At 47.7% G+C, this 24,062-nt stretch overlaps 1 protein-coding gene and 2 long non-coding RNA genes across 3 annotated transcripts in view; 2 read left to right on the top strand and 1 right to left on the bottom strand.

Annotated features, from left to right (window-relative positions):
- The window catches only part of LOC118888045, a 33,792-nt gene extending 24,009 nt beyond the window's left edge, over positions 1-9,783 (bottom strand). Inside the window, exon 1 of the long non-coding RNA XR_005018230.1 lies at positions 9,540-9,783. This is a non-coding gene — a long non-coding RNA (uncharacterized LOC118888045). The remainder of the gene's footprint in view (positions 1-9,539) is intronic.
- The window catches only part of LOC118888044, a 113,703-nt gene extending 102,415 nt beyond the window's left edge, over positions 1-11,288 (top strand). Inside the window, exon 5 of the long non-coding RNA XR_005018229.1 lies at positions 11,033-11,288. This is a non-coding gene — a long non-coding RNA (uncharacterized LOC118888044). The remainder of the gene's footprint in view (positions 1-11,032) is intronic.
- An 11,358-nt stretch (positions 11,289-22,646) lies between these two features.
- The window catches only part of PSD3 (pleckstrin and Sec7 domain containing 3), a 550,392-nt gene continuing 548,976 nt past the window's right edge, over positions 22,647-24,062 (top strand). The window contains exon 1 of the mRNA XM_036838889.1: positions 22,647-23,235. Within this exon, the coding sequence (XP_036694784.1) occupies positions 22,915-23,235 (321 nt within the window). The 5' untranslated portion in view covers positions 22,647-22,914. The remainder of the gene's footprint in view (positions 23,236-24,062) is intronic.

Below are 24,062 nucleotides of genomic sequence, written 5' to 3'. Positions count from 1 at the left end.
TGGTAACTCTATTTTTAGTTTTTTAGGGAATCGCCATACTGTTCTCCACTGTGGCTGCACCAATTTACATTCCCACCAACAGTGTAGGAGGGTTCCCTTTTCTCCACACCCTCTCCAGCATTTATTATTTGTAGCCTATTTGATGATGACCATTCTGACCAGTGTGAGGTGATACCCCATTGTAGTTTTGATTTGTAATAGAACTTTTTAAAGTGAAAAGTATAACTGTTGAAATTGAGAACTCAATGGATAGATTAGTGTGTTAATAGTAGCTGAAGAGAGACTATATGATTCTACATGTATAAACTATGGGAAAGAGATAAAGGGATGTGGAGGATAGAAGGATAAGTCCACCAAACATATAAGCAGAGTCCCAGAGGGAGAGAATAGAAAGAGGTGATACTTGAAGAGAAAAGGGGATTTCTGATGAGAGAAAACTTACCAACAGGATAAATGAAATTATTTGGATACACCATAAAGAATTACAGAATATCTAAGCAAAGAGAAGGCCTGATAAGCAGCGAAAGAGAAAATGCAAGTTTTCCATAGAGGAACGACAACTAAACTTACAGCAGCCTTCTCAACACACAAAAAGGAGCCAGAAATGGTGGAATGGTATCATCAATAGCTGAATAACAACGTAGAAAAACTATTTTAAGAATAAGAGTGAAATAACAACCTTTTGAGATAAAGGCCCAGTGTTCCCAGGAGCAGAACTTTATGAAAGAAACTTCTAAAGAACCTACTTCAAGATCAAGGAAAGTGATCCCAGAAGGAAGGTTTGAGGCACAAGAAGGAATCGCAGGAAAATAAAGTAGAAATCATGCAATTTATAATAAAAACGATGTCTAATTGTGGAATTAGAACCAACACAAGGTTCTTGTATTTTGGGGAAAAGATTAAGATACTGACTTCAGTTAGGCTTTGTTTACTCCAGAAATATCATTGGCAAAAATAGTAATAGAATATTTAGCTTCCAAACCAGAAGAAGAAAAAAGGGGATAAAAAAAGTGAATAAAAGTTCTGTTAATTTTTTTAAAAGGCAAGGAAGGGGGAAAAAGTGGCATAGAAAAAGTAAGACCAAAATAATAATGTAAGATGGTATAAACAAATCTAAATATATCAATTATCACAATGAATATGTGTTATCATCTTACAGGTTAAAAACAAAGTAAACCAAAGAGAGGGGGAGGGAAAAAATTCCAACTATATACTATTTATGAGACATACCTAAAACATTAAAACACCAACAAGTTGAAGTAAAAGAACTGAAAACAATATAACAGATAAACACTTATTTAAAGCAATATTATATTCAATACCTTTTTGAATAAAGAAAACAAAACACTACCCCAAATCTTAACCACAATTATTTTCATTTTTATAAATCCCTCTATCTTTTGTCCCAAGCTTCCATATTTTTATATTACTGATTTGTGATATCCATTTAATTTTAATTCTGTTTTTTCTTTTTAAAATTATAACATCATAATTTCCCAAGCTTTTATGTAGTTTGTATAATATAATTTCATAATAGCTATTTTGACCTTTTTATAATTCAATTATGTTTCCTGCCCGACCTTTCTAGTAGTGCATTTTATAAGTTTACTACCAACTCAATGAAGTAAAAATTCATTTTATTTGTTGCTTAATCATGAAACTTCAGAATCCACGTGTCATGTGAATATGTCTAGATTTGGCGGGTACCTGTGTTCCTCTTACACAGGCCACTCTGATTTTGTGGGGTTTGCGGTCCCTCGTGCAGGCTGAAGCCATGCCCTCTTCTGCACATCCTCACGTAGCACCACCTGTCCGGCTGGTCATCTTAACTGACTCTTCCTGTTCTTTTCGAAGAGGGTAGAGGGCTGCTCAGCTGGTTGGGAGTTAGAGGGGGGATACAGGGTCTTTGGACCAAGTCTCAAGACAGTACAAGACTGAAGCAGAGGCCCTCAAAATACCAACACCAGGGGCAACAATAATGAGTGTTGTCTGTGCAGGACTTCCTATGCGCTGTGCACTGTTTCATCATCTTACAGAGTGTTGTCTGTGCAGGACTTCCTATGCGCTGTGCACAGTTTAATCATCTTAAAGACAGCATTGCTTAGTGTGGGTCCATGAAGGCCTTGAAGACCTGCTCAAGTCCTCTGTCTACTCCTCCCTTCTTTGTTTCCAAAGAAATCAGAGCCAAGTGACTAGGCATTCAGGCCTCTTGCCTGTTTGTAGAAGCTGTAAAATTGGCATCAATACTTCCATTCATCTGCCTCTCTTCTGGGTCCAGAGGGCATAATGACAGTATGGATTATGAAACAAAGGGGTGTTAACTTGGGGGCAGAAGGCCAAAAAGAAAAATCCAAACAAACAAACCATAGGGGTCAATGCTAATGAGTAGGGAACCGGCTTGTAACTAAGACTCTCCCAGGCTTTGAGGAACTTAATAAAATTAGATTATGTTTCAATGACAGGCATTGCAGCAAAGCTGAATAATAATAACACATTTAGTGCAACACATACAAATTACTTGTGTGCATAATTATGGATTTACACAAACTAATGGACCAGTTGAACTCCTCCCTCATCTCTGACTACAAACCTTTGTTTTCCTCCTAGGAATTGGAAAAAAGTCAATGTGTCAGCAATTCATCTATTTCTGCCTGTTGGTTCATCATGCAGAAATTAAATGAGGTGCATAATGTAAATTTAGATGTCAACATTCTGTTGAATTCTAGAAAGATGCATTAAAATGTTTAGTTTGCATCATATTTCAACAGATTTGTGTCATTCTAAGTTTGTTAATTTTGGCTTATGGAACACTGAACATTTGCATAAATCTAAATTCTACTAAGGACCCTGTGCTAATACCCTGTGCTTCATATTATTTTTCCAAAGAACAAGCTTGATCTGTTCAATCCAATCTTTAAAATCTTCATTATATACTTTGGAAAGCAATATTCTCTTCAATCTCCAGTATTCTGCCATTAAATCAATCTTGTGAACTGGTCTTAGTGGTTTTATCTGACAGGCTAATCATCTGACACCAACATTATCACGATGTATTAAAAACCAAACCAAATCAAAGCAAAACAAAAAAAACAAGGTTCATGTTGCCAATCACACGGTTGGTCTCTGCTAGAGTACCTTGGGGCCTCCTGACAAAGGGCACACATCTGGGAGCAGAGGCTCGCCAGGCTGGAGCTCTGGAGCTCAGCTGTGGACGAGCACGTCTAAGCGGGCTGTCCTGGGCCCTGCCCAGCTGATAGCAGCAAGCATCATGATAACTATTTAAAGAAAGTGAATTTTAATGTTGTGCAGCACGATATGAAATGCTAGCTTATGAAAGCAGCCGACAGCGTGTGCTGCACGAGGGCTCATGAATGGAAAGCTTACCTTGAAACTGGCCCCCTACCCTCTTAACATCCCCATCTATCTAATCTAAGCCTCATCCCCAGACTAAGACCACTGTAACCCTTCCTCTGTTTTCTTGCTTCAGCCTCATCCCATTTCAACTGCTCTCCACAATCAATCTTCCTACAATAACACTACTGTCCTGTCCTGTCCCAATGGGACGACTGGAGTTCACATGATTACCTGTTGGATCGGGTCCAAGTGCCTCCACCTGGCTTTACATCACTCTCCCTTTCTCCCTTCCTTCTTCCCTCCCTTTTTCCTTTCCTCCCTCCCTCTCTTCTTTTCTTCTTGACTTTTTTTTTTTTTTTTTTTTTTTAATATAAACAATTACTTCTAAATTTTTTTTATAGCTACTTTTATTTTTATTTATTTATTTATTTTTGGCTGTGCTGGGTCTTCGGTTCGTGCGAGGGCTTTCTCTAGTTGCGGCAAGCGGGGGCCACTCCTCATCGCGGTGCGGGGACCGCTCTTCATCGCGGTGCGCGGGCCTCCCACTATCGCGGCCCCTCCCGTTGCGGGGCACAGGCTCCAGACGCGCAGGCTCAGTAGTTGTGGCTCACGGGCCCAGCCGCTCCGCGGCATGCGGGATCCTCCCAGACCAGGGCTCGAACCCGTGTCCCCCGCACTAGCAGGCAGACCCCCAACCACTGCGCCACAAGGGAAGCCCCCTTCTTCTTGACTTTTGATCTACTGAATTATAATCTACACACAGAAAAGTGGACGCGTCGTAAGCGTTGCCTGGCTCAGGGGATTCTCACAAAGTGGACACACCCAGGTGACACCCAGATCAGGAAGGAGAGCCTGACAGGCCCCCAGAAGCCCCTCCTTGCCCCCTCACGGGAGCTACTCACACAAGCTAAAGGGAAACACTGTCCCACCTTCTAAGAGCAGATATTAGTTTGGTCAGGCTTCCTACATGCAGGACTCAGGGGACGGCTCTGACCTGGGGGCCTGAGGATGCCTTGGCCCCCAGGCCTGTGGCAGCGAGTCTAATTCAAGGCCCTGCTCTGATGGATCTGGATGCCCTGTCATCTGCCTTCATCAGAACTTGCTCGGGAACTGCCAGCCGGAGGTGTCAGGGTGACAGCTGGTGAGAGCTGGGCAGGGAGGGACTGGGGACGAGTGGGGTCTGATGAGGAAGACGTGGAGCTAATGTCATAGGCAGCGTGGTCCCCTCCCACCCCCAGGCCTGCTCTTCAGCCACTTCTCTACCCTCCCACACAATTGCACGTCCCCGAACAAAGTCACAAAAGGCACCTGCAACAGTGGTGTTCAACCCATAGAGTCCCCAGTTGACACCAGGGCTTTTGCATCCCAAGTGGAATGCCTCCAGAGAGGGGCTGGGGGGTTCCCTGACGCTGCTCCCATCTCAACAGCTGTCTTCCTGTCTTCCAGGAGCAGAGACAAGAAAATATTGTTTACCTGTGATTCTTTTTAACGGCAGTTCAACAAGTGCTATTAGTTGTTGCCTTATTCTAAAGTTGAGATTTTCTTAGACATCTATTGAGAATGTAACATAAAAATAATAAGTTAGGTATCGAAGAAAAGTCAGGAGGTTTATCATAACCCCAGCCTAACTCTACAACCACTTGAATTTGCAGATCACCTCCCGGTCCTGTCCACACTCACTCCAAGTCTTACCCTGTGGTTACCACAGGTTCACATGAGGAGATTGTCTTTAAATGGCCTTTTGTTTATGCAAACAAAAGGGATGCTTTACAGAAAATGATCTCTCTACCAAAGGGATAATTTTAATGCAGAATCATAAAATTCTGCCTTTCTTTTCTGACATAGCCTCAATCTCTTTGTTCAGGGAAGCTGTGTAGCTGGGGAAAACGAATGGCAATGATGCCAGTCCCTGCAGAGCCTGGGTTTTGTTCCTGTCAGTTACTGTTTAAATAAACATATGGATGTCAGCTTAACCTTCTTATGCTTCAGAATCTCCAGGAGTAAAGTGCGGAGGATGAGACCTATCCCACCCACCTCACAGGATGTTTGCTTCACTCAGTAAACCTACACCGAGTCCCAACCGCACACGCGCCAGGCCCCTCGCTGGGGACTGTGGACACGGCAGTGCCAGCACCTGCATCCACCGGGCATCGGGCAGGTGCCGGCTCCGGTCCAGATGGGCGAGGCCCCCTCAGGAGCGGCTGCAGTCAGTCCCTGCCCGTCCTCATCCTCGCGCTCCCTGAGAGCAGCTCCCGGGCCGCAGGATGGACGCAGGCATGTGAGCTCTCTGAGCGGCCCCTGTCCCTTTCCCCGGGCTCCCTCCACGGTCCCTCCCCAGCTCCCCCCGACCCGCCTCAGCTCTCCTTCACCAAAGCCTCAGGCGGGGCCCAATGCTCCCTTGGCCTGGAACCCGCATCCCGGGCAACACAAAACCCGTTCCCCTCCCCAGAAGGGAAGTGTAGGGGCCTTAGGAACACAGGGGCCCCCCTTTAAGATACATCACCTCCCTCAAAAATGCTCAGAAAAAAGGTTTTCTGCTGAGCAGGGGAAAAATTGTTTTGAAACATTCCATTTCGAATTCCATCTCATTCCACTGACATAAATCCAAAAGCCAGAGTGGTTGTTTCTGATTGGAAGTGACTTGCAGGATTTTGCAGAAGGGGTGGCTTTTGTGTCAGGCGTTGAAGACAGATGGGACTGAAATAGGGCATCTCCCGTGGGGCGCTGGGGGCAGAGGGCAGAGGTGGGAGGATCCAGAGTGTGTCTGGGGACCGTGGGGACCCACATGCACACAGGGCACACCGGAAGTGCAGCCGCCCTGGACAAGGGCTGTGGCCCGAGACGGCCCGGCTGAAGCCCCCCCTCTAAGGGGCCAGCGGGCTCATCGCTGTGCAGGCATCCAGAGGCCCCGAGTCCCCGTCGCCCTTCACCTGAGCCATCACCGTACACCTGTCTGCACAGGCCCCGATGTGCCCGAGTCTACCTTCTGTTCACGGCCTCCCCTCTGAAATGGGGAGGTTCTCTGAGACGGCTCTCCCACGGACACTCGAGGCTGTTTTTCCTCCCATATGCCATGTAACCGGGGCCCACAGGAAGGGGGGTGGGTGCCTCCGTGCCCACCTCTGCCACCTCCACACAGTTGCACCCATTTTCCTGCCAGACCTGTGCCTCTGACGTTCATGTGACTCGGACATGCTACCCCCCCGCCCCGGGCTTCTCCCCGGTTTCTGTCATCTCTCAGTCACCTTCTTCACTCACTGGTTCCTGGGCTTCCTTCCACTCAAATTCCATCCTTTTTGTGACTTAGACTTTCCCAGGGGAGGCCATCTAGGTTTTCCCCAGCATCTCGGTTTTTTCATGTCGTGTCTCAAATGATCTTTTCTTCCCTCTCCAGCAGCTGCCCACTCGGACAGCTGCCTCCGGACACTGCCCCTGGACACTGCACCACCTCTGAAAGCTTGAAGGCCAACCTCCAGCTCCCAGACCATCCACGTCCTTCTAGTTCAGTTATTCAAGTATCCCTCCTAGAGGGCTTCCAACCTCATCATGACTCACACTTCACTGTCTCCCACTTCTTCCCTGTCCATCAGTAGTCTCATAAATGGCTCCCCTCTTGCTTAGATTCAATCCCATGCTCCACCATTCTAATCATCGTTTACAGATGCCATAAATTCCTTTATCTGTCATGGCTTCATGCATGTGCTATGGGCAGGTATCCCGAGCAGCAGCATAAGGGATGGATTAAATCAGAAAGAAATTGGAGGCAAAGCTGCTGGGAAGAAAAAATGATTCAGCAGATAAGTATATATATATTCATATACACATATATTCTTTGAATATATATATACACATATATTCTTTAAAAAGGTAAATAGGCTGTGTAAATGTATGGTGGAACTAATTTACATAGAGTAATTAATTATATTCTTCATGAAGAATTAGCAATATTTGACTTGATCAAATAGTTCAGCCTTGGATTTGTCATGTTCAAAAGATCAATTTTTGAATGACTGTCCCAAATTATCTCAAATATATTTATGCCCACAAGCTGTAAAACATTTATAGTTGTGGTCTGGGGGCTAATCGGGCCTGAAAGTATCTTTCCACACTAATTGGAAAAAGCCTCCCATATTCAGCTGGCTATTTTTAAACACAAGCAACGTCTCACTCCTTCCAAATCAGATTGCTTTAAACTTGGAGAACAAGGGCCCTTATTCAGGACATGTGTGTGCCAGCTCTAAGGCCCAGTTTCTTCAAAGTATCTGGATTGAAACAGTGCCCGGAAAAAGTGATTAAAGTAGCTATGAGTTTTGAAAACTTTGAAAACAGTCATACAGATTTTAAAGATGTATTTAAAAACAAATAAACAGAAACTAATTCTACCCAAAGTACCTGGAAAAAGAAAGAGGCCAGGGAACAGCTTTACTCTAAGTGCCAAGAGAAATGAGCAGTGGAGAAAGAAAGGGGTTTCATTGACTCAGTGCCAAGAGGCCACCTCTGGCAAAGCGCTTTAAATGGCTATTTTATTCATGTGTTGTCTCTAAATCCAAAAATGTTAAGTGAAGCCAACGCACCCGGAGTGTTTGGTTCTACGTGGGGATGCTGAGGGCAGAGCTTGCTGCAGCTGCTGCAGGGTGAGGGTACCCGTCTCGTGCCCACCTCCTGGGCATCCCCAGCACAGTGGGAACCAGAGAAAGTGCTGGGAAAAGAACAAAAATGAAGGAGTGCCTGTGAAAGGCAGCTCAGTAAATTAGTTTTTGTTTTAATTGTTAGGGCAGAAAGCATTATATTAATCCCTGGTAGTTCTGGGACTAAGAGTGGTTTATATGAAGCAACTGTAGTGAAAAGAAAGGGAACAAAATAGTTCTAGTAAAAGAAACTTGAGAGATTTCTACCACAGATATTCAAGATATGACTAAGTAATTTTGTGCCGGTATAAACGCTGTACTGATGATATGCCTCTGCCACGTTCTCGGACCAGGACTACCTCCTGGGCATCTGGATGGCAGTGGGACCTGCGGAAGGTCCCGCCACCGCAGCCAAGACGGGTTCTAGCCAGACCTCTGTCTATTTCAACTCTGTGACCTGGAACAGGTAGCCTCCCTTCGCTGACAGTTCTTTCCTCTTCTTAGACTGACATGTTGGCGTCCACCCTAGGAAAGAGGAACGCCATCCCTGGAACTAATTAGGACAGAGTGTGCAGACGTGGATGTGTTAGGATGTAGCCAAGGGCTGGCCCAGCTTGAACTCATCCTTTCTGTACACTCATCCACTGGGGAAGAAGCAGGGCCCTTGAGAAGAGAAGGTTGGGACGGGGTCTTGGCAAGCAGACAGAGGGTCAGGAAAGGTTGGAAAAGCACAGTAACATTTACAAGCACAGACATGCAGTGACCCTGATGCTGGTTCCCCGAAGTGGCAGCATTTCCCAACTGTGGAGCTAGAAAATGGAAACCCTGGTGCAGTGGGCGTTCCAGAGAGGGCAGGATCAGAAAAAGTTCCTCCTGTCAAACGTGAAGAAATACGGCAGAGTGCTTGCCCTTACTGAAGGTTCATGGAGCACCTTAGCATAGTAAAGGCCCTGACAAGTCCTGCAGCAAAGAAACAGGATTTACTATTTAATCCTGAACTTGCCGGACTATAGAAACTTTAACAAACATGTCTGTTAACATTTCACTGAACACAATAGATAAACATTGTTCTAGGGAATAAAAATCCAAGCTCTCTAACATGGCACGTGATGCCCTGCGGGGTAAGCTCCCGCTGCTGTCTGCCTCAAACCTGACGCGGCACGGAGCCCAACCCCCGTGAGACTCATCGCTGCCCCGCCTCGCAGTTCCGCAAGCCCCGGCCGGCCCTTGCACATTGCAGGCCTCGGATTTCTTTGCGTGTGTTTTGTTCATTGCAAACACAAATGCTGTCCCTCCTCCTTCACTGGCTAATTCCTATACCTTTTTAAGACCGGTGTGAGCCACGCGCAGGAGGACGCGCCTGTCAGGGATTTATTGCGACCTTGCGTGCAGCCATCTATGCGCCCGTGCACAGCAGTATCCATCCTACAAACTGCTTCCTTGTACAGTATCTCATTTAGTCCTTGCTTCTATTCCGCAAGGGAGACATCATTACCATGATCATTTTACAGATGAGAAAACGAGGATCAGAAAGCCCAGTGCCTCGCCCAAGATCACCTGTCGGGTCCGGCAGGGGCAGGGCCTTCTCCCTCCGAGCCGAGGCTGCCAGGGCGGCTCCTCGCGACCGGAAACCCTCGGCCTCTAGGAGCCGCTTCCATCAGGACTCACCAGGATGCTCCTCCCTCCCGTCTCTCCTCCGACACCGTCCTGCCCGCAGCACGGCCGCCTGTCCGATGGGCCTCTGGTGACTCGGAGGACTGAGGACAGAGCCTCGGGGCGCGGGGGAAGGAAACTCATTTGTACCCGGTGCGCGCATCTCTTCTCACAGCTGCTGCTGTTCCCAATTTTCTGCTTGGCTGGATTTTTTTTTAGTGTTAACTGGTTTTTTCCTCTTGCTAAACGCAAAACAAACCAAAAAAGCACAGTCACGTAAGTGTACACGTGCGAACATGTTTCTTTCAGAAGCAAATATTTGTAACAACAAAGAGCTGGAAAGGATGAAAATTATCTTTAAAATGTTTTACGTCACTTACGCTATTTTAGACGTAGAAAGTGACTAAAGGAAAAGGCTGCAACTACAGTTGGAATCACTGAGCTCATTAACCCTTTATCTTCCTCAGCTGCCCCGGGTCCTCGGCTGGCGGGGAGCTTCCTGGGGCGGTGAGTGAGGCTTGTTCCCCCAGTCTGCACCCCTGGGCCCTCCTAAGGATGCAGCCTAAGAAAACCACTTGCACCGAGACACTAGGGTGTGGTGGGTTTGCTCCTCCCAGAGTAATTAGTGTTTTAAAGGAGAATCCACCCTCACCCCCAAGGCAATGATTAACCCCGAGAAATGAATCCGTGGGGGGTAGATCGTTTGGGTCTATGTCACTCTGATAAGCATAACTTTTAGGCCAAGTAGGCCTTCCTGGCATCTTCCAAGTTGCTTCACAAGCAAGGACCTTTTCCTCTCCCCTGACTACCAGGTGGAGATAAGTGAAGCGAAGTTTAAAAAGGGGTTTTGGGCTTCCCTGGTGGCGCAGGGGCTTCCCTGGTGGCGCAGTGGTTGGGAGTCTGCCTGCCGGTGCGGGGGACACGGGTTCGAGCCCTGGTCTGGGAAGATCCCACATGCCACGGAGCAACTAAGCCCGTGAGCCACAACTACTGAGCCTGCGCGTCTGGAGCCTGTGCTCCGCAACGGGAGAGGCCGCGACAGTGAGAGGCCCGCGCACCGCGATGAAGAGTGGCCCCCGCTCGCCGCAACTGGAGAAAGCCCTCGCACAGAAATGAAGACCCAACACAGCCAAAAATAAATATAAAATTAATTAATTAATTAAAAAGAAACGTTTAAAAAAAATTAAAAAAAAAAAAGGGGGTTTTAATGCCTATGTGTGTTAAATGGAATAAACAGTCATTTTCCATTATTTAAGCAGCTGCACAGACCTAATGAAAAGCATTCTGTTTTCAAACAGTTGCACTTTTAAATGTTTCTTGCTGTCCTCTACCCCTCACTCCTCTTGTACTTGACGTGGCCTTTCAAGATAAATAAGGCCTTTTTTCTGCTATTGCAGGATTTCCTTCTGAAATGCAGAGAGCATGGGTGAGAAGCAAATCCACGCATGCCTGGCTGAGGTTGCTGATTCTGCCTGGTCCGCCAGGCGAAGGTGAACCAGACCTGCACGCCTGCGTCATCTGCACCTGCCTGCTTGGCATGACTACGTGCCCACCACACCTTGGTGCTCCACGCTGGCTCTTATCTCACCTATTTTATACACAGTAGTTTGTGTCTCTTAATCCCATACCCCCATCGTGCCCCTCTCCCCACTGGTAACCACTAGTTTGTTCTCTATATCTGTGAGTCTGTTTCTGTTTTGTTACATACATTAGTTTCTATTTTTTAGATTCAGTATATAAGTGATAACATACAGTAAGTGTCTTTCTCTGACTTATTTCACTAAGCATAATACCCTCTAGGTCCATCCACATTGTTGCAAATGGCAAAATTTCATTCTTTTTTATGGCTAATATTCCATTGTATATATATACCACATCTTCTTTATCCATTCATCTGTTCATGGACACTTAGGTTGCTTCCATATCTTGGTCATTGTAAATAATGCTGTTATGAACATTGGAGTGCATGTATCTTTTCAAATTAGCATTTTCGTTTTCCTTGCATATATACCCAGGAGTGGAATTGCTGGATCATAGAGTAGTTCTATTTTTAATTTTTGAGAAACCTCCATACTGTTTTCCATAGTGGCTGCACCAATTTACATTCCCACCAACTGTGCACAAGGGCTCCCTTTCCTCCACACCCTCACCAATGTTTGTTATTTGTAGACTTCTTGATGATAACTATTCTGACAGATGTGAGATGACCTATCATTGTAGTTTTGGTTTGCATTTCTCTGATGATTAATGATGTGGAGCATCTTTTCATGTGCCTGTTGGCCATCTGTATGTCTCCTTTGGAGAAATGTCTGTTCAAGTCTTCTCTGATGCGGTTCACACTCATACTGATCTACTTATTAAACAGTCGCCTGGCCACACCCTCAGTGTTCTCTTCCAAACACGCTTTCTCATTTTCTTTGTAATATGATAATTTTTCAAATCTTCAAGTTCTAGTTCCTTTTTGCTTAATAATACCATCTTCAAGTCATTTCTCTCTTCTCACATTTTACTATAAAAAGTCAGAAGGAGCCAAGCCTTTCCTTCAACACTTCACTTAGAAACCTCCTCAGCTAGGAATTCCATGGTTGTCCAGTGGTTAGGACTCCGAGCTTCCACTGCAGGGGGGCACGGGTTTGATCCCTGGTCGGGAAACTAAGATCCTGCAAGCCACACGGCCAAAAAAAAAACCCTCCTCAGCTGAATATCCAATTTTATCACTCACAAGTCCTGCCTTCCACAAAACACTAGGAAACAAACACAACTCGGCTAAGTTCTTTGCCAACTTATAACAAGGATTGCCTTTTCTCCATTGTACAGTAACACGTTCCTTGTTTCCATCTGAGGCCTCATTAGAATGGCCTTTTCCATCCATATAGCTGCCAACATTCTGTACATGATTATTTATGTGATCTCTAAGGAGATGGAAGCTTTCTCTACAGCTCTCCTTTCCTTTCTGAGCTTGCACCAGCACTGCCTTTAAAAGTTCCTTTATTGCCCAGTTTCAAAGCTGCTTCCACATTTTTAGGTATTTATTATAGCAGCACCCCATTTCCGTCTCAGCTCGGGCTGCTATCACAAAATACCATAAACCGAGTGGCTTATCAACAATATAAACGTATTTCTTACAGCTCTGGAGGCTGGGAAATACAAGATCAAGGTGCCGGCCAACTTGGTGTCTGGCGAGATCCCTATTCCTGGTTGCCCACTGCTGACTCTCGGTGTGTCCTCACGTGGCAGAAAGAGCGGGAACTGCCCTCTGGCCTCTTCTTGTAAGGACACTAATCCCACCAAAGGGGCTCCACCCTCATGACCTGATTATCTCCCAAAGTCCCCACGTCCAAACACAATTCCTCTGGGACTAGGTTTCGATGTGAATCTTGGAGGGACACAAACATTCGGCCCATAAAGGCCGTCTTCTATTGACTCTCCCCGCTCTGATATGATGTCCCTTCTTCTGAGCCCTGTGGCACTTTGGCTTCACGGCCTCTAAGGACGTTTACTTGCTTGTGCAGTTTGCACCCCACAGGGTCTAAGCTGCTTTGGGCACTGACAGTGCAGTCTCACCTCTGTAGCCCTGTCACACAGGACTCACAGCACCTGGCACACAGGAGATGCTCGGTAGCATTTGTTAAAATAGTGAACTTGTGTCACTTCCTGGCAATGACATCAGTTGTTCAATCAATTTGTCTTATCTTAAAAGAAAGCATCAGGATTCAAATTCCCTTCTATGGTCCTAACATGGTAATTATTCAGTAACACTATGAAGTAAGATATATTCAGTAACATTCTGAAGTTAAAATATAAAAATTAAAAAAAATTTTACGTGCAGAAGTTGAACCCTCACATCTGTGCTACTGGTAAGGTGTGAGGCTAGCACTGTAGTCTGGTCCACGGCTCCTTCCTCTCCATCACTCTCTCCAGACCAAAGCCTGTGCCTGTCTCCAGTGAGGGGCATTCCTTCAGCCTGAAGCTCCTGTCAAGAAGTACAGCAGAGGGTTTTCCTGGTGGCGCAGTGGTTAAGAATCCACCTGCCAATGCAGGGGACACGGGTTCGAGCCCTGGTCCGGGAAGATCTCACATGCCGCGGAGCAACTAGGCCCGTGAGCCACAACTACTGAGCCTGCGCTCTAGAGCCTGCGAGCCACAACTACTGAGCCTGTGAGCCACAACTACTGAAGCCCGCGTGCCTAGAGCCCATGCTCCACAACAAAAGAAGCCACTGCAATGAGAAACCCGCGCACTGCAACAAAGAGTAGCCACTGCTCGCTGCAACTAGAGAAAGCCTGCGCGCAGCAACGAAGACCCAACACAGCCATAAATAAATAAATAAATTTATTTTAAAAAACTTAAAAAAAAAAAGTACAGCAGAAGCTGGGAAATCCTAAAACTGAAGCTGGGAATCCAATGGACAAGTAAGGATCCCCAATATTATCCAGCCTTATTAATTCTAGATTTCTCCCTCCCTGTTGCTTAAGTGATCACACTGTACCTTTTATGGGACTGAGATTCTGTTTAACACTGATCCAGGTGACTGGTTCCTGACTTCTGGATCATTCTACCGTTTCAGGAATTAGGGAGTAGAGCAAAAGATCAAACTCCCCAACAAGGGCTGAGGATCACTGTGTTTTCCCTTCAAAGCCTTCATTCAGGGCCATTACCAGAGGGCGAAAAGAGGGTGCTCATCATACGGGTACAACTGTTCCTATTAAGACCTGATAAAAACCTCTTTCACTTCTATGTAAACGGTGCCTCACTATGCAAGTATATCAGACACATAGCTTCTCAAGCTCACTGCTGAATTAGTCATAGTTCCATAGAGTATCAATGAACTTTGTAGTCTGGTGTATATTTAAAAATTACCAATATGTAGTTCTGATCTGAGTTTACAATTGAGCCTAATATTTTACTTATGGGAGAAGAGTTGCAACATTAAAATATTTCAAATGGCTTTTGAGACTGTGTCAGGAGTTAGAAAAAAGAAATTTTCTAAAGCCTTTTGAAAACTTTCTTTCCTGTCTTTTCTTTCTTACTTCTACCATGGGCATCAGAATGAATGTTTTTGGCAGAAAATGCTAGAAAGGGGAGTATTACTGATGGCCAGAGTGTCTAGCAAGGATGGGGAGGACAGGGAAGGGGAGAGCTCAGCCAGGGTCCGGGTGGAGGCTTTGCACGGTGGACCTGGGGAACCTGTCCTGTCTGAGGGGACCCCACAGGAGAAGAGTGGGAGGAGAGTCTGGGAAAGGCCGGATGGTGCAGGCAAACCACTGTCTGTGGAGTCGACAACGCTGGAGACACTGGGGATCTAGGGTCATAGGCGTGCAGACCTGGGGCTTGGAAGACGGGTGCAGAGCATTAGTATAGTCGGTTGGCCAGGATGGGGTGGGCACTGCCAGGATGCGATGGGGTGGCAGGGAGTGCGGCCTGGGTGGGTCTGGGAGGCACCTGGTGCCATCAGGGCCCTGTGTGCAGTTATGACAGAAGGGCTGAGGGCTGGCTTTGCCTCTGGTCAGCGGCAGTGGACAAGTTGACCCACCTCCCTGGGCCTCAGGCTCTGCATTCCGAGAACTAAACAGGAGAGCAGATGGGAGGCGCTGGGCATGCGGGGTCAAACCGCGCCGTCACCAAGTTCACCTGGAACTTACAAAATGTGCACTTGAAATCATTGCTACTCAACTAATCAAGCTTCCGTGAAGGCTCCTTCCAGTAAACTCACAGTCCTGTGACGATGGCTTCCCCAAGGGACAATTACAGACCAAGTGAAGAGGTACAGCCTCTGCCTCTGGCCCGGGCCTCAGCAAACACAGACCCCAAACCCACTCCTCCCCCTCAAGCCGCCCTTCTCCTCCCACCCACCCCAGCCCCTCGGTGGGGTGGCCCTGCTCCCTGCAAGGACCCCACCTCTAACTGCCCAGCGCCTCGTAGTAGTAGAAAGGGTCTCGGAACTGCAAACGAGAGGATGGCCATCTGAGCTCGACACAGGACAGAGCGTTCAAGTTCCTCAGGCCAGTGCTCTGATCTGTTCAAGAACTTTTTCCATTTACTTCCAAAGCATCAGCCTGTGTGATCAGATGCCAGGGTAGACACATAGCAACTTAACATACAAAGAAGCGTTCAGAACACACCCATGTGTGTATGGAGTTGGGTGGCAGGCAGTAAAGGAAATAGAAGCAGGATGGAAATGAAAGCCTCCTTCTAATCAGAGCATTTCCCAAGCGTTCCCATCTGGTTCCTCCATAAATAGTCATCACAAGGGGACTATCTGACACAGTGTCATCTCCTGAAGAAATGAGCCCGGCTTGCTTTTGGAGGAGAGGAAAAAATAGTCACAGGGGACTGGGTTTGGAGAAAGTAAGGAGTGGAGGAGTTGAGGGGACCATGTGCCCCTGGAACCTAGGGAGGATGTGAGAAAAGTTTTCTTTTTTTAACCTCTCCAAATCTCAAGTCTTTGTCTGTAAAATGGAAGATAACATTGTCCTCTAAATATATTCATTGGGAGGCAATGTGGCATTGTGGAAAGGGCATGGACTTTGGATCCTGAAAGACCTGGGTCCACCTCATTGCTATGTTGCTTTGGGAAAGCAGTTTAACTTCTGCAGATTTTGTGTCCCTGTCTTTGAGACAGAGTCTAATATTTACCTTGTTCTAGGGGTGAGAAGTCATATATATAAAGTGCCCTTGGCCGTGTCAGGCATAAAAGAGATTTTCCGTAAATGGCAGCTCTCACTGTCACCACCATCAAGCTCACTATTAGGCAAATCTCCTTACGATAATGGAGGAAACCAAGCTACAACTGTGAGGGTGCATTTCTAACCAGTAGACAGAATATCCTGGAAAGTCCTGAAGCTTTATTTGTACGGCCTGAGCAGGAATGCTTGGTGCTGATTCCTGCCATCCCTCTTGTTACTGATCTCAGGTCTGGCTGCTCACCACTCAAAAATCAATACCCGAGTATGGAGGTTCCTTAAAAAACTAAAAATAGAATTACCATATGACCCAGCAATCCCACTACTGGGCATATACCCAGAGAAAACCGTAATTCAAAAAGACACATGCACTCCAATGTTCACTGAAGCACTATTTACAATAGCCAGGTCATGGAAGCAACCTAAATGCCCATCGACAGACAAGTGGATAAAGAAGATGTGGTACATATATACAATGGAATAGTACTCAGCCATAAAAAGGAATGAAATTGGGTCATTTGTAGAGATGTGGATGGATCTAGAGACTGTCATACAGAGTGAAGTAAGTCAGAAAGAGAAAAACAAATATTGTATATTAATGCATATATGTGGAACCTAGAAAAATGGTACCGATGAACGGGTTTGCAGGGCAGAAATAGAGACGCAGATGTAGGGAACAAATGTACGGACACCAAGGGGGGAAAGTAACAGGGGGCTGGTGGTGGTGGTGTGATGAATTGGGAGATTGGGATTGACATGTATACACTAATATGTATAAAGTAGATAACTAACAAGAACCTGCTGTATAAAAAATAAATAAAATAAAATTCAAAAATTCAACAAAAACAAACAAACAAACAAACCAAAAAATCAATACCTCAGAGGCAGTGGTTGGTAGAAAGGAAAAATGCTTTCATCAGAAAAGCCTGCAATCTGGGGAGAAGGTGGACTCATGTCCCAAGACCAACTCTGAAGATTCTACTCAGCCATGACAGTTTTTAAAGGGAAAAAAGGGGGCATAATCTCAGTTAATCATTGAGATAGGGGGTCAGAGTCATCATCCTCCCCCACTGCGTGCAGGTTTCTCAACTTCTTGTGATTTTCTTTAGATGATGTCTTGTTCACACAGTCTGTTCACAATATTACTGAAGGGGAAGCTAGGGAAGAGGTCTGATCATCTGTTAATTACCTATTCTTCATTTCTACTTCTTTGATCTAAGGAAAGAACCAACAAGTTAGGCAAGGTATTGTGTGATCAGAAGATTTGAAAAGTGTGCTTGGGCTGGAGATGAGCAGAGCATGGGGGTGCCTGGTTTAAGGTTAGTTACAATGTATTGGGTTGGCCAAAATGTTTGTTCGGGTTTTCCCATAAGATGCTTTGCTAAAGTGACAAGAAAGGGGGTTTCCTGCTGAGGGCAGTTTCCTGCAAAGAGCTGCTTACAAATTCCACCCCCCCCCCGCCCCCATCAGATATCATTTCTTTTCTATGGGATTAGGAACGAATGTACATCTTCTGTAACTTCTTCATGCTGAGAAAGGGCGTTGAGGTCTTAGAGTGGAAGATGTTGACATGTGTCTGTAGTATCTCTTTGCTGACAATTTTGGTTGCCTGCTTATGTATATGGGCAGAGCAAGCTATAATTACTTTGATGCCCACAAAGGTATAGATGATCATGAGCAGCAGTGCTAATCCCATTCTCTTGAGGCCAGTTCTTGGAATTGTGCTAGCCATAGACTCAGTACTGCTCAGGGTGGGGCAGTTATGTCATGGCTGCAGTCTGGTCATCATGCAGTGAGCTTTTTCCCTCTGGTGGCAGTTATAGTATCTGTAAAACAGCTCAGGAGTGTGCATCAGACACTGAGTCTGGGACTCTATTGTCCTGATCATTAGCTGCTTGGGCCCACTCTTTTGGACTCAGGGAGGCCTGGGAGACTTCAGCTTTTCTACAAACAAGAGGCAGGGGACGTGGAGGGGCCTTTGTAATTGAGGACCCCGCAGAGTTCTGCTCGGTTCCACTCTCTCTGCCTCCCTAACCATTCAGCCTTCATTTCTGCCAAGCTCTCCCTCAGGCCCACCCCCACCTCCGCCTTGTCTCTCATTCTTTCTTGAATCAAGAATGCATTTTCAGGGAATTCCCTGGTGGCGCAGTGGTTAAGAATCCGCCTGCCAGTGCAGGGGACACGGGTTTGAGCCCTGGTCTGGGAAGATCCCACATGCCACGGAGCAACTAAGCCCATGCGCCACAACTACTGAGTCTGCGGTCTAAGCCCGCGAGCCACAACTACTGAAGCCCGCACGCCTAGAGCCCGTGCTACGCACGAGAAGCCACCGCAATGAGAAGCCCACATGCTGCAACTAGAGAAAGCCCACGCATGCACAGCAGTGAAGACCCAACGCAGCCAAAAATAAAAAAGAAAAATTAAAAAAAGAAGGAAGAAAATTCTTGGAAAATTACTTATAAAAAATGCATTTTCCAAAACATATCCTTTGGCAGGAGAGGGCTATAGTTACCACCTTCTTCTCTTCCTATCAGGCTGCTAATGCCGGAAGGTCACGACCAAACTGGGCACAGGGACTCCAGAAGGCTCCCAATTTAGTTGCCAAGGACAGGTGGCGTGAACTCCCCTGAGAGAATGAGTGTGTGTGGAGAGGCTGTCACTCCTGAATGGAGTATTTCCAGGAGCCCTTGGGACCCCCGGGACATGGGCCTTTAACACTCTTTCTCTGGAATCACTACTCTTGGGAGAATTGCTTTTCTTCAATTCAGACAACAGATCTTGTAAGGTACCATTTTGTACAATCTTAAATCATTTAAGCTCTTAAGAACGCTAGAGAAACAACTTTAGCGAGTAGCTCCCTGGGCAGCAAGGCAGCTCATGTGGGCGGGTGGGCCTTTCCAGGGAGCCCAGGTTTGGAGAGAGGAGCAGACGGGCTGGCCCAGCTGAGTGCACCGTCCACCGGTCTAGAGAGGGGAGGAGGGAGCCAGACCCGATGAAATCTCCGCTGCTGCTCCCGAGCCCCGGACCCCAGTGCTCTCAGTCTCTCTGGAAGGGGGCTCAGCTGCCGACTGCATGAGGTTGTCGCAAGGTTGGAGAGAGAGAAGCCCTGACATCTCTCCTCAGTGCCCACTCCCTGCTCCACCCGTGTTAAGTTTCTAGAATCTTCTTTTTCTCTCTAGAAGTGATGAGAAGAGGTCGTTAGCAGAAATAGAGTCCAGTTTAAATTATCTGTTGTTTGCCTTCACACCTTATGAATCGTGAAGGTCAGTGGTGGTGGAGAAATATGAGATCAATTTAGAACCCTTTCAGACAAAGAAATCTTGAGTTCTCAGAGAAATCAGACGATGGTTAAGTTTAGAGTTATTATTAATGATATTATTATAACAACACCCATCCTGATTTAAAGACTTAATAAATATTAATTTTGTGTTTACAGAGTACTCTTACACAGATTATCGCCCTTGACCTTCAAAACAATTCTGTAAGACAGAAAGGGCAGAAATATATTTTGCTCAGGTAAGACCACTGAGGGTCAGAAACTTGCTGTGAGTCACAACTAATAAATGATCATGTCAGACCTCCAGACCCCAAACTCACTGTTAACCCTAACCTTAACCCTTCCCTCATCGCAGTGACTTCTTCAGTTCTCGGATGCTTACCCATCAGATAGGAAGCGTACAAACTTGCATATGATTGCCATTGCAGGTTAAAAAAAAAAAAAAAAGACAGATTTCATGCAACAGCTCACATTGTTCCATTGGGTCAACCAATCTTTGTAGGCCTGAAAAGTGTGTGCATATGCATTCTAAGAAATGCTAACATTTATCGAGAAACCTTTTTGTGCCCGATACTACGCTAAATAAGGCGTTGACAGACACTTCCACTTCATCCTCTCAACAACCCCATGAAGTGGGTATTGTTAACTCAGAGAAGAGGAAACTGATTATCAGAGAGGTTAAGTAACTTGCTCAAGGTCACAAAGCCACACAGTGGGCTCAGAAAAATGTCTGTGTAGCACCAGAGCTCGTGCTCTCAGTCCCTGTGCTATTTACATCACAGCAGAAGCCTATGTTTTTCTGGCACCTGCCCCTACTTCTCACAGAGAAGCCCAGCTCCCTAAAAGTCCCCCCACTACTAAGGAGGTGTCTTACACGTGTCCTCCAGGTAAGTCCCTCCGCCCTCCTGTCAACCCCCCAGTGGCATCCCCGCCATTTGTTTACTCTCCTCCTAGGCCAGCCCAAACAACCTAGACATGAAACATTTGGCAGTAATCACCTCTGCTGCAGCCTTGCTAATAACAAGTCGGAAGAGAGAATTGTCCTGAACTCACCACCACCACAGACTTTGTGGTACATTGTTTTATTTGCAGGTTAGAGTTGAAGTGAAACTTCTCATCTGATGGTTCCTTAAGCCCCTGCCCATCTGGGGCAGTTGTGGTAAAAAGGCAATCATTTCCCTTCCCCGAGCTCCACCTCCTCACCTGTGCAGTGGAAACACTGCCCCCTGCCCCTCAAGATGGGGCTGAACTGTGAATAACAGACATGCAGAGCACCTAGTGTGATGCTCGAACCCCTGGAAGCTAAGACAAGACAATGGTACTTCTCCCCAAATTCCCGTTCTGCAGGAAGACAGAGTTCCCCCCACCACCCTTATTCAGTTAATCGGTTAACCAACTAGTACAATACTTGTTGAGTGGTTACAATGTCCAAGTAAGTTCTTTTATAGGTGAGTGAGTTACATTAAGAGGCCTAGACATCACTCACATGGGATTTTTGTTGAAAATAAATATAATCAGATCAATATGTCATTATTTCAATGGATAAGTCTGAGACTTGGACATATGTTTTGCTGCAATTTTCTCTGTCATGGTGTTTGTTATAAAGGGGCTACAGCGTCCAGAGCCTGGCCCAGACAGCTCTGGACACATGTAGACTGAGTCATTTGTCAGCTGTCTGGAAACGAGGAGAAGCCTCCATAAACTTGGGTGGAAAAGCTGTGTGAAGATGTTTAAGAAGGAAAACAAACACAGGGCCCCATCCACCCAGGCTGAGAATTTCCAAGGAGTCGCCCCAGCCAGCGGTGGTCAGCCAGGGCCGGTGCCCTCGGCCACAGAAGGTACACTGCCTGTGGGAGGTCACGGCCAGGAGCTGGGAGGCTGTGGCTCAGGCTAGTTCGCTGCCAGCTCTCCAGGCCGAGTGCCAGTTTGTCTCAGAGGATCATTTCCTGGTTCCCTCCCAGTCAAGCTCAAATTGATAAAGAAAAGACCTTTTCCACCCACTGCTGTGCTCTCCCCAGGATCAAGGTCAGCAGGACTCAAAGGGCTCTTTTCCATTGTGAGGGATATTGAGCCTGTAGTAACCCTCTAAATGTGAATTACTGGATGAATTTTCAGGTGATTTCCTATTGTTCTCACAGTTTAAGAAAACTAAAGTATTTCTTAAAATAATTTAACAAAAAACCTCCTGCTTGATTTGTCACCTGGATAGATTTTCTTATTTCATCTTTCTTTCTTATTTTCTCTTTTTCATCTTTATCTCTTTATTTTTACTTATCTATTTGTGTGTGTGTGTGTGTGTGTGTGTGTGTGTGTGTGTGTGTGTGATGCCTAGTATTTTGCTGTGGGACTATGGGACTACCCCCTGGGGAATTCCTGACTAACCACATGATTTCAAGTGGAAATTCATTAAAACATTAAAGTTGTTTAAAACTGTGTGTCACTGATGCAAGAAAGGTAGATTGAAAGTGAGCTTTGAAGTGTCCTGGGGGCTCATCTTTACATGCATCCGTCTCAGGGTCAGACACCAAACAACAGGTGTCGCTGATATGGAGTTTAGGATAAGCATGGAAACTAGTTACTTTAGTGTCTTCAATTCAAATATGGGGAGGGGGCCGGATAACAGAAGGAAATCTGTCAGACACACCAGGGAGAGGGCAGGCGAGTCCCGACTGTTCCCTCCCAGCCTCGCTCCCCCAGCCTGTCTGTTCATGCCCAGTCCAACCCACGGCTGGGTCACCTCCATCCCCACTCCTTCCCCACTCCAGGGGGAAGACTCCCCCTGGGCTGAAGGTGTATCATTTGCTTCCTCAGGCCGTCGTGGAGCCATGGGGCCAGGTCACGCCTGCCCACAGCTGCCGGCCTTCGCATCCCTGGGCCCCGAGGTCTGAAAGTCGACCCGGCTGGAGCAGCCGAGCCCCTGGAGGACTTGGCTGAGCAGCAGCAGATGAAAACTTCCTTCCTCTCCGTGCAGCTGCGGCCCACCCCGGCGCGCGCCCGCCCCGCCCTGGCTCCCGCCCGGACTGCGGCCGCAGGGGGCCCGGAGCAGGCACGCTCTCTCCCGGGCCCCGGGACCGGCTTCTCGGCAGGCCGGGCCCTCGGGCTCCCGCGGGGCCCGGCTGCCCCTCCCCCGCAGAGGCAGGGCCGTGGGACAGAGGCACCAGCTGCTCCCATTTGCTCTGCTCCCGAGGAGGGGAAAGAGGGAGAGGAGAAAACCCGGGACGTGGATGCAAGCAGGGGGCGCGCTCGCAGATCCCCCGCCTCCGGGACCCGTGGACGGCGGCAGCCCGGGCCATGCAGACCCCCTAGCCCGGCTCGCGGCATGGGCGACGGTGGCCGCAGTCCCTCCGCGGGCTGGAAGCCCTGGCCGGGCGGTCCCGCCCCGCGGCACGTGTGGGGCACGGACCCGCAGGCTCAGGACGCCGTGGGAGGCTCCCTTCCCCAGGCCCAGGCCGCCGCCGCGGCTGAAAGCCCCGGGTCCGGGGGAGGTGGCGAGGCGCCGGCCCCCTGCCCGGGACGCCCGCGGAGCGCTGAGGGCTCGGGCACCTCCACGCGGCCCAGGAGCGCCAGGCTCGGCAGGCATCGTGCGCTCCTCCAGACCAGCAGGAGCTGCCCGGCCCCGCCTGCCGCCGTGCCTCTCAAGGTAAGAAAGTGCGCGTGGCTGAATCCCTGAGACCCGAGCTCTTCCCAGAGAAGCGAGAGTGGAGAGAGGGGGCCGATGTGCCCGCAGGGCCCCCAGTTCCTCACACTGGGGTCTCCTGTCCGCTGTGGGCCTGGCTCCTTCCTCTGTGCTCCGCCACCTTCCCTGCACGAGCGGCTTATCGTGCGGAAGGAGAGAATGAATCGCTCCTTCCCAAGATTTCTGCCAAAGACTAGCGTCCTTTATGGGAAAGCGGAGAGGGAGGTTGGAGGCGGTACACGGACACTTGTTGAGCCCTGTGCTGTGCCAGCCCTTATGCTGGGTGTTAATCTGCATAGCCACCCGAAAAACAAAGGCTCCTATCCCCAACTTCAGATGAAGGCATTGGGAAGTGGTTAGGCAAAAATCCTCCTCTTCCTCCCATAAAGGAAAGGGCAGAAGCAAAACCTGTTCTCCGGAATGGGCGAGGGGGACTTGGGGAGGCTTCGGTGGGTTTTGTGGAGGTTTCCAGAACTGGAGTGCAGTCTTGGAACTCAGCCCCATCTGTACCCAGTGGACCACCTTCCACCCCTGCTGGCAGGTCGATGTTCTTCCCGGGCGTCAGCCTCCAGGCCCTGCTTCCCTTCCCACCAGAAGGGAAAGGGTAGCGCTGGGTGGTTTCCAGCACCTCTCCCGGCTCCAGTCATGGCCAAGCCTGCTCTTTGCTCTTAGCATTTTATTCTCTGCATCTCCACTCAGCCTCCTCACCGGGCTGGTGCTTGAGCCCAGCCTCCCCTCTCCACCCAGCTCAGGTGTACTGATCCCAAAATGGGTGGACAAAGTTAAAAATT

This window comes from Balaenoptera musculus, chromosome 21, assembly GCF_009873245.2.
Source record: "Balaenoptera musculus isolate JJ_BM4_2016_0621 chromosome 21, mBalMus1.pri.v3, whole genome shotgun sequence".
In the NCBI taxonomy this organism is placed as follows: Eukaryota; Metazoa; Chordata; class Mammalia; order Artiodactyla; family Balaenopteridae; genus Balaenoptera; species Balaenoptera musculus.
Note: the sequence above shows the minus strand (reverse complement) of the source record. Positions and strands in the feature narration are given on the sequence as shown.